Source organism: Bombyx mandarina, chromosome 13 (genome assembly GCF_030267445.1).
Source record: "Bombyx mandarina strain Sakado chromosome 13, ASM3026744v2".
In the NCBI taxonomy this organism is placed as follows: Eukaryota; Metazoa; Arthropoda; class Insecta; order Lepidoptera; family Bombycidae; genus Bombyx; species Bombyx mandarina.
This window is the reverse complement of record NC_143220.1, coordinates 10,883,190-10,894,515: the sequence shown is the minus strand read 5'-3', so window position 1 is coordinate 10,894,515 and position 11,326 is coordinate 10,883,190. Positions and strand designations below refer to the sequence as shown.

The following is an 11,326-nucleotide window of genomic DNA, read 5'->3' as shown; positions in this document are numbered from 1 at the left end:
GGTGGGTAATGAATTTAATTAAATTCGATATTTATTCTCAAGATAATTGAAACAAGTTTTTTGGAGCTCACAGTCCGCTTGGTTAAATGGTAACAATATATAAATAGCAAGGGATCATATTTCTCTTATATATGGAACCCTTCACAGTATGAACCTATGTACGAAATTGTATTTTATTACCGTGTTACTAATAACAATAACTGAAATGCATGCTTATATATACTTTCTATCCTCCATTTAAAAAATCCCTTTTTGGCTTAGTTGGCAGAGAGTCATTAACATGTTAACATGTTATTAAATCGTATGTCACTGTCAGACCGCACCAAATGTCAATTAAGTCGACCAGAACAATCAGATGATGTGTATTTACATTGCAGTTCAAGTTCAAATTTTATTCCTAATGTACTGTTAACCGTCTTTTCCGAACTCAAGTCGTATACCTAAAAATCCGATGGACCGAAACAGAGCTAAAGATGCTTCAGAAGGGATCGCTGTAAGTATAAACTTAGTTTCTCTCTTCGTTATTCAAGACCATTTCGCTGTTAGAAGTTCATAATGTTTTCTTGAATAACATTAGCAATGTCTATTATTTTTAGTCAATTAATATGTATACCTTGAGTCAGTTTAGCACCATATTAATCTAAAGTGACTCAAAAGAATGGGCGTGGTGCAAACGTGGTTTTAGAAGTACATTTCATTAATGAACAGAATAGTAATAGTTGGAAAAATTTACTAACTTGAGCAATAGAAGTTATAAAAAATGCGTTTTTTTTTTAAATCCATTACATTTTCTTACCTACTCAAATTTTCATCTCTGTACATAATTTGCAATTTAATTATCATTATTGAATCATTTACAGCCTATGGGCATAACTGCATTGAATGAGACAGTTTTAAGTAACCAGCCGGAGTCACGGTACGAATGTCCTGTTTGTTTAAACTGGCTTCGAGATCCAGTAATCACAACATGTGGACACAAGTTTTGTAAAAGCTGCATTACGTCATGGCTACAGTAAGTGATAATCTTGATATAGTATTAAATTGGGGTCTTGAACTCGTGAATCTCAAAGTTTAAATAATGATTTATTCTTACTTCTACAGAAGTCATGCATTTGAAGATTGGCACAGCCATTATGCATTGCAAACCACTTTTCTTCCCTATTTCATGCAGTGGTATTTACTTTGTAACATTCATAGTTTCTGGTAACAACTGCACAGTAGCTAGCCTACAAGTATACTAATCAAAACCAAACCAAACTCAAACCAATAATTACAAAATTAGAAACCTGTCTTTTGTCCCTAAATCAAATAAAACTTAACCGATACTAATTAAATAAGATAACAAATACGGATTAACATAATAATATACTTGATGAATTAGTAAAATAGTATATATGTAAAAATATGAAAAAAATTATTACAAAATGAAATAAGTGATAATCCCTTATATTTGCAGAAACAGTGGTCACTGTCCAATCGATAACATTAATCTAAGTATGAAAGTGGATATATTTCCTGATAACTACACTAAAAGAGAAATACAAGAACAAAGAATGAACTGTCCATTTTCAGCTAAAGGTAAATAATTAAAGTTTTTGTTTAATTATAAATTCTCTTAGAATTTTTTTAAAAGATGAACATTTTATTTACAATTACTATATAGTGTTGATAAAATTTTGAACTTATTATACTAATTATACTTATTATCTAAGTGTATGTTTCCTTACAAAACTTAACAAAATTTCATTCTGTTATAATACTTTCCGAGTAAAATATAACACTAATTTGTTTTCAAGATCATGTTATTTGCAGGATGTACAGTAAAAGTAACACCCTTAGACTTAGATGCACACATAGCTGTGTGCGAGTACAATCAACCGGAAACATCTTCACAACCAGAAATACACATCCCTTGCTCATTCAAGCCAGCCGGTTGCAAAGAAACATTTGATAGTCAAGATGAAATGAACCAACATTTGAATAATGATACCCAGAGTCATATGAATGTAAGATTTCTTTTTAATTTTTTTTTGCCCTTGTAATCAGATCATACAGCCTACCTGATTAAGTAGATATGGTCACTGACGGATATCAAATAAGACAGGCATAGCCAAGCTGCCTATTGCTACTGATGATGTTGTTAATTGGTGCTTATAAATATTGAAATAATAATATCTACCTTGAGACATCAAACCATATCTCAATTTTATTACATAATGCTTTCTCACCCTTAAAACCAGATTACTTGCCTACTTTGCGCATGCAATAGACAGAATGGTGTTAATTGCTAGTAACCTCACAGTGCAGTACCACTGGTGATATTTGGCAAATGTTTATAATGCAATGTTATGAGCTACCACATATTAATCATGATGAAAACAAGGAGGGACATATATCCAGAATGTTGTGTTGTGGACTTCTTAAATAAAATCCGATGTTCAAAAATTATTTTTCCTTTCTAGTTACTCATGAATGCATATTCAGAAATGAAAATCAATAATGATATGTCGAATGCTAATATGGACACTAAAGAACAAGAGGCGATGGCTCTGTGGGACGCACCTGATAAAGATGGCAATCAAACATCATCCCCACCACTAAACAATACCAGTGCACTAATACGGTAAGAATTTTTTTTATCAGTTGAACTTAACATCCCCTTGATTCAACAACTACTGAAGCCATTACACCATTTGATTTCAATTCCACTGAAATTAAATGACTAATTAAAAAAAGTACTGGGTTTTCAAATAAATAATAAAATTATAATGAAATGTAGTGAATAATTTTAGTGATTTTAGTGATTGACTTTCTGTAATAATGTATGTATTAAATTTTGTAATAAATGTTATATATCTGACTTAAACATTTTACAGAGCTCTATACGAACGTGTTGTCGTACTTGAACAAAGGAATCGCGAACAAGACATAGTCATAGCGAATATTTCGAAGCAACTCTCGGCTTTTGCCGTAGCCAAGATGAAACAAAACAATGAAATGTTACTGCGCTACTGCATGGGAAACTATGTGTGGAGAATCGATAACTTCAAAACTAGACTTGACGCTATGCTGAAAGACCATTACAAAATGCTGTACAGCCCCGGATTCTATACATCACCCAACGGTTATAGGTAATTTTGATTTGTAGGTCCTACATATTATAGTGCCCAAACTGTTTTTTTTTGTAAATCATTTTTTATTTCAACAAAAACCTATTCCCTTAATTATTTATATTAATGAAACTTGAAGTCGTCGTAAAAAAAAAAAAAAACCTTTTTTTTATTGCTAAGATACATTGGACGAGCTCACAGCCCACCTGGTGTTAAGTGGTTACTAGAACCCATAAAAATCTACAGAGTAAATACGCCACCCAACTTGAGATATAAGTTCTAAGGTCTCAGTATAGTTACAACGGCTGCCCCACCCTTCGCATTACTGCTTCACGACAGAAACAGGCGGGGTGGTAGTACCTACCCGTGCGGACTCACAACAGGTCCTACCACCAGTACTGAACTCATGATAGACTGGAAACAATAATCATGTTGTAATGCATCGACAGATTTTGTGTCCGGCTGAACATTTCACCGCAGAACACCCACTTCTTCGCTCTGCACGTGCACTTAATGAAGACCGAAAACGACGACTGCCTCGAATGGCCGTTCAACGGCAGGATATCGTTCGTCCTGGTCAACCAGGTCTACCCGGAGCTGTCCCAACGCGACACGATGATGTCCAACACGAACTTGAAGGCGTTCAGTAAGCCCGCCACAGAGATATGCGTGCGAGGATTCGGCTACACAGAGTACGCTGTCCTCGGTGACGTCATTCGCAACGGCTTTGTCAAGGACGACGTTCTCATCATCAGAGTCAACATCAAATGCGTATGACATGAGGAGTGATTTTTTTGTTACATTCCGTTTGACTGTGTAAGTATAAAATTGTGGAAAAAATCATTGAAAAAAACAATCAAACTTTAACATAATTTCTGAGATTTTATATTTCAAAAACCTTTGGTGACATATCTCTGCGATATGACACTACACGCTGACAAACTGAAGTCTTGAAACTATTTCTCATTAAAAGGTTGTTATTACCAAAACTTGTTGAATAAGCTAAATAGTTATAGTCCTAATACTTACTAGGTAATAAGATCAAATTTCAAATAAATCAATATGAATCTCCATTATTTACATATGAATGCAATATATTATTTGCATATTTATTAATAATGTCTCATTATTATCATTAAAAAGTATTATAGATCCGTCCGTATCCTTAGCTATAATATTTAACTAGTTTTAAGGGTAATTTAATTGGTTTTTGAATTTTTAAAAGTATTGTCTAATCCGTGCTATGTCCATTTATATGTTACTTACTGTATTATTCTCTCGCAGGCTTAATCAAATCCATAATATCTATCGAGGGGTGAAAGGCTAAGTGACATTTTTGCAACTTTACCGGTGAGCTGTGTAGTTCAAAATTGAAAAAAAAACCTTTGAATAAACTTTTTCAACGATAACAGGTGGTATTGTAAACATTATTTTCGCGCGTATTGTACGAACCAGTGTAAAAGTAAATTAAAACCTCGATATCTCCATACTAGCTAAGGTAGGATTAGGCCCCTTTTGCGCTGACGGCCTCAATTATAAAGATAAATGTCGCTAAAACAACCTTTCACCCCTCGATATGGTTATTTCCTTTTAGTGCAGCCTTTACGTTTTATCGATTTCCATATCGACAAATTCCTAACCATGTTTTCAATTCTAAATACAAAGTGAAAGGGTTAAATTCGACTCGTTTAACTATACTTGGGCCATTACAAACGTGCGAACTGAGTCGTAAAACATTACGTCAAAGGGATGTGACAATGCCGCGCAACTCGATATCGATAAAGGGATGCCGCTCGGGTTCAGGTAGTCAGATGACGTGCTCGTTGATACCTGGTATAATAGCCGGCAAACTTCTTGAGCATTTGTCGACGTAGTGGGGGTAAGTTCGCGCATGGTACACTCACGTGCAAAAACATTATTTACTCTGCGTCATAATGCTATTAAATTATGAAAATCAACATATTATGTATTTATTTATATATTTATTAGAACATCAACAAAAAATATATATTAATAATTGTAATAATTTAATCTTGGGGTAAAATAGATATTCCTTCTATTAAGTCAAAACTAGAGCTGTTGCCAGGTCTTGGTTCAGTTGAAGCGAAGCTGGTATTTGTAATTTTTTTTTCGTTATCCTAATCTTGACCATCATCATCACTGTTTTCATCACCCGAGTCGCTATCATCGTGATGAGTCGACATAGGGCTCATTGGTGTAGTTTACAACTCGGTCGGTTCGGTCTTCTTTTTTGTCTATAATTAATGATTTTTTGGAGATATTCGATTCGTAGTAATCGAATGTTACTTTTTTCAATTACCAGCTTCCGATTACTTTCTGTTTTTTTTTTCCATCTGAAGCCTAGCTCTTTCATAATTCGTCGTAAGCTTCATTCCGAGCCACTCACTACTCACTGATATTTTTCTTGCTTCCGAAGTCTGTTTTACTTTGTCCATATCATTCTTCCCCTGTTTTATAATGAAGCAATATACGTCGTACACAATTTTTCTACCCTTTCTTTTGAATACTACACCAGTTTGTCGCGGCATAGTGTATTTTTTATAAAAAATCAACAAACACTCAACATATAGCAATGGCAACAAAGTCAACAAGCAATTATAACAAATAACTTAACGATGAATAACGATAGACTTTTCACTGTACGCAAGCGTACTTTTGGGAGCAAGCGGAACGAGGGCGCGGTGCGGGACGCAAGGTTCGACTGATCTACCAATAACGCGCTCGATACGATGTCCCCTGCCGTCGCGCCTCACCCTCACCACCAAAGTGATCTAAAATTCGGTTCTGCGCAGTCAAGGTCTTTTGCTCAAGAAGTTTGCCGGTTACTATACACATGATAATTGTAGGTTGTAAGTGTGTGTAAAAATTGTGTTAGTTATCATTAGACAATCCTACGCGAACCATGGAAGCATTATTCGATAACTTTTTTTGTTAAAATTAAATAGCGATATTAACGTCCAAACTCGTTCGGTTATTTATAAAGTGTTGATAGGGTTTAACGAATTAAAAAGTGACCCGAAAAAAACATCTTTTTTAAAATTAAAATAAATAACGGCTTTTTTGGTAATTATATTGATATAAGTTTTATTAACACAACCCCAGAAGTGTGAGCGAGAGATCCGATATAAGTCTGAGCGAGAGGTCTGATAAAAATGATTTATGACTCAGTTCGCACGTTTGTAATGGCTCAAGTATATAAAGTGATAAATTACTGTAGTTGTATTAAAATGTAATCTTTTATACAAAAAAACATTCCAATAAGTGCCTGTTTTAATTAGAGATAAGACTTATTTATTGCTGTCGTGGACCAACCCTATCACGCGGGTATTTTAATGTTTTTATGGGGTTAGCTCATTAACAGTGGCGTATTCGAAGATTCAGCGCCTTGGGCTTTTAAGGTATCCCGCCGCCGTTCGAATCAATTGAAAAAACTGAAACATTTGATTACAAAATAAAATCCTGCAGTCCCTTGTTTGTAATAGTATAGTCGATCAATCTTACAAACCAAACTAGTTTTGTTAAGAGGTTTTTTTTTAATTTTTAACTTCAGCCTCATAAAGCCACGGCAAAACTGAGCGCTGTTAAAGACAAGAGTAACCATTGCGTTAAAACCATTTTGGGTCTGTAAATATTTAACATATAATGTTATATTTCACTTTATTAAATACTGAATTTATATTATTGTTAACACAAATTATAATTGTATTACAAAATAATTGGTTTTATTTTTAAATTGTTCACGAGACACGAATTCGGAAGTTTTAATTGAACTATACAAGAGCTGTCCCGCCCTCCGACCTATACGCATGACTGCTATAGTCCACTCGCGGAGCAGGAGGAATTTCGTAAAATTTTAATGACCTCTTTACCTACTGACAGTGGTCTCAAACATTTTTGTATTAAGTGCGTTTTACATAAAATGTTTGAAGGAGAAAAAATTACTAACTTGTTAAATACCACCACCCTGCCTATTTCTGCCGTGAAGCAGTAATGTGTTTCGGTTCGAAGGGTAGGGCAGCCGTTCTAACTATACTTGAGACCTTAGAACTTATATCTCAAGGTGGGTGGTGCATTTATGTTGTAGATGGATATGGACTCCAGTAACTACTTAACACCAGGTGGGCTGTCAGCTCGTCCACCCATCTAAGCAATAAAAAAATATTGTTAATATGTATGTATAATAAATATATAATAAATTATTTATTTATATTTTATATTATAACAGTTATAAAAATCGAGTTACAATTACTAATTCGGCAGATATAAAAAAATGAGAATTCAAAATCAGAATCCGATACCTCTGTATCTGAGTTACTGCTTGCTTTACTACTCAAGGACAACATGCAAACAAGAACAAACCTTACAGTCTTAGGTTTACAATCCCTGAGGACGGCGGTCATTGCATCTGTGCGAGCGAGACTCATTATATTTACGCGGGAGTGACAGACAGGTAATAACAGGATAACGTACGAAATTCTTCCCGCTCCGCAACTGGACTAGAGAAACCCTCAAGAAACCAATCGACAAAGAGCGCATGCGCAATGACGTCTACGGAGAAAAAATTTAAAAAATCTCAAAAATGTATTTTTTTTCTGCTATATCTCATAGCAAACTAATACTGATACAGTTGCAAGTACCTGTAGTCCTCATTCTAATTACTTTGTTTCCATAGCTTAAGTTTTAATGACTATATACGCATTACAATTTCCAGATTACCAAGTGCAACATATAGGTAACAATAAAAAAAACACATGTCATTTATTGCAAAACTTGATTTATCGGTATTGATGTCTTACAAAATATTCTCAATAATTATTAAAATATAGGAATTTAGTCTTACAGAGCTACTTATATAAGTCTAAATTATCATGCACTAGCTTATCACATTTTCACAAAAAGACACAGTTTTATGGCCTGATAACATTAACCTTTCCTGAAAGTATAGTTTCTGGAATATCTTTTTGAATAATTTAGAAGTATTAATTAAAGTTTCTAAAGCTTATTAAATGTGATTCATGAAAAAACTTAAAGTACTTTGAAGAGTTGTTCATACAGTTTAGTTACACGCCTGTTACCAGATGGCCATACATGAGATCCGAAGCCGTATTCATTTATTTATACTAAATTAAATATTAACATTCATTGAATTATAATATGTAGACTATAAAAATTTCTTTTAATTTTGTTAATTTAAGTCAAACGGTGGTTCCAATAATGTTTCAGTCCGATTCTCAAAATTACTATTTGCATCGCTCTTCCATTCGATCAATAATTCTAATTCTGATAGTATTCTTCTAAATTACTAAGCATGCAAAATCTAATTAAATCAAAGAAATACAAACTAAGCTACTCGATTAAGTAGTAAGTACTAGTTTTGTGATAACTCTTAGTTATATTTATGAATTACGTATAAAAGTCATACGACCAATAATTACATATTAAATTACATCTCAAATATTATTAAAAATTATCAAATCAATACAGATCTTAAAAAATTATTTACTTTGTTTATTCCTTTATTTGTCTTTTATATCGACATTTTATACATATATTTTGATAATAATTTTTTTTTTTTTGAACAATATACTTAAACTGCACAAAAAATAAACAAAAGGACAATGGAAAGTTTCCGTTACATACGCAGGGAATTATCAAGTAGGGAAGACCTTCGAAGGAAGCCATTTTATTCAAACCATAGATTAAGATTAAGATACATATCAACTCTATTTTTCACTCACACACTTGAGCTGTTTTTTTCTCATAAATAATTTAAATCAAGCTTTAAAAGTTTCTTTTGGAATGTAGCTGTTTGATGAAATAATTATTTTGGTATACAAATTATGCATGCATATAATTTAATTTTTTTTATTTCTACGCTAACCTTGTCTATGCAAGCTCAATAATTTCTACGACACAATATATCACAGTTACGGTAAACAAATGCATTTAAATGATAACTGGTTTCAAATACGTTGTACGTATGTAATGTTTGTTTTTATACCAGGACTTTTTTTGGGTTCTAAGAATGTTCTAGATTCTGTTCATTTGTGTTCATATAATTGTACAAAAAATGGCAGAAGTAGGGATAAGAGAAGTCATTTCTCTTCTGATAATTTTACGTTTATAGCCCCTATCCGATACCCGGAATGATAGTGAACTAAAATGAACGTTATTATTTTAATTTATTTCAAATTATGTTAATGGTTGGAAAAATTATGACAAATTTTCGTAAACAAGATCTCTGTGAAACTATCAGAAAATTAACTTTTCTTATACACTACTTCAGTCAAATAATGACATATTTATCGTGATAAAAAAAACGGAGTAAATTAACGTATTTGAATCTATTCACCGTACCTCAAACTATACGACAATATTTTTGTTATAATAAACTAACATTGGCATAATGAATAAAATTTAATAGTAACAAGCCGCTACATAATAAACAAATCAAATAATATTACTCGTATATCGATTACAATGCAACTATAAGCTTTTTTCAAGTAAAAAGTTCTACTCAAAAGTATTTAGTGTAACATGCTTTTTTAATATGACAATATTCTAGATCAAATGTTGTGTACTAACACTGACTGTATGATTTACCTGTGTAATTTCTTAAATTTATTATTCTATTTATTGTGATGTACTTGATAATGATGAACACGTTTCATCAAATGTTTTTCATAAAAAAATAATGATTTTTTATATTAAATATATACAAACACAACAATAAATATAATAACCTATTACCCATATGTGCTGATTAATTTTAATGTTGATGTGATTACTAGTGGAAGGGCGTATTGTATTTTCGCAAGGGCAAGTACTACCGTCTTCTTGCCTCTTTCTGCCGCGAAGCAGTTATGCAGTGATAGTTTTTATATAACAAAAATTGTGGCTTACATATAAGTGACATATATATCACTAATAATAAAGCAAATGTAACGTTGATATCGAATTGTAAATGAATACAATTAGACGAGACTATAGTAATCATAGAGCTTACCGTTTACCACTTATCGCAGTGACTGTACAACTGTCTTGATTAGATGTATACCTACTACTACACTAACTATAGGTTTTCAAACTGAGATAATGAGCACAAAAACTATTCCAATCTCGATCTAATGTTCATAATAAAACTTATTTTCTATGTCTAATATTTTAGATAATTCTAATTACGGTACAAAGATAATCGCTTTGATATAATATAGTATTGTAGTTGTTCCGACAATAGTCAAGTTTTGCGGAATAGCGAAAACATTTTACTGTCCAGTGTGACAATTTACGACAATTCAACATAAGGTTACAACGTATGTACCTATTCTATCTTTTAGGTTTATGGAGATAGAATAGGATATACCTATTCATTTTAATATGTATTTGACATATGACACTAAGTGACGGTTTTTACGATCATGTAATTAATGACAACTTAATTTATTAACTTCAAAATTTCTTCTCTACTCTCTCTATTCCGGTGTTTCCCAACGCGGGGCCCTCGCCCCACAAGGGGGCAATTTGATAATTAAGGTGGACTAAATTAATATAGAATCGCACTAAATTAATATAGAAAATTTGTATTAAAATTATTTTGAATTTGAATTTCAGTTTTTTATTATATGTCTTGAAATATTACTGACTGTGTTTTGATAACAATTTCATAGCAATTTCTTCCTAAAACCTATCATTTATGTTTTTTAAGTGAACAAATCAATTTTTTTGTGTTAAAAATTATGCATGGAGGGCATACAAATTTTAAAAATGTTACAGTGGGGCATGGCACAAAAAAGGTTGGGAAACACTGCTCTATTCTAATTACAGGCGATAAAAAATTACGATTTCAAAAATCTTATTTTTAACTCTTATTTCCCATAAATTTGTTCAAATATTACGTGTAAAAATATACATAGCGTCAAAAGTGTTTTGTCCCATCGTATGCTCATACGGAACTGCTCGAGTCACCGGGGAAGTGCATCTGGTTGTCGCCTCCGCAACTCGGAGTGGGAGAAGACGGCGGATCGAGAGACGCACGCGACTCTGAACTGAACGAACTGGAACTTAAATCCTCTGGTTCAGCTTCAAAACGGCGGCCTATGACTGGAAATAACATTTTAAATTATTAAACAGACTGTAATAACAGAGAAGTGATAAAATCGTCTTCTCGCATTAAAACTGTATAATCTCAAAACTTA

At 32.8% G+C, this 11,326-nt stretch overlaps 1 protein-coding gene across 1 annotated transcript; it reads left to right on the top strand.

The window, feature by feature from the left end:
- The first annotated feature begins 327 nt into the window (after positions 1 to 327).
- On the top strand, positions 328 to 6,847 carry LOC114241799 (TNF receptor-associated factor 6). The gene is made up of 7 exons (XM_028172769.2): positions 328 to 493; positions 861 to 1,012; positions 1,457 to 1,578; positions 1,813 to 2,006; positions 2,463 to 2,623; positions 2,877 to 3,131; positions 3,560 to 6,847. Exons 1-7 carry the CDS (start codon positions 452 to 454, stop codon positions 3,885 to 3,887), a joined length of 1,254 nt encoding a protein of 417 aa, XP_028028570.1. The 5' UTR covers positions 328 to 451; the 3' UTR covers positions 3,888 to 6,847.
- The last annotated feature ends 4,479 nt before the right edge of the window (positions 6,848 to 11,326 follow it).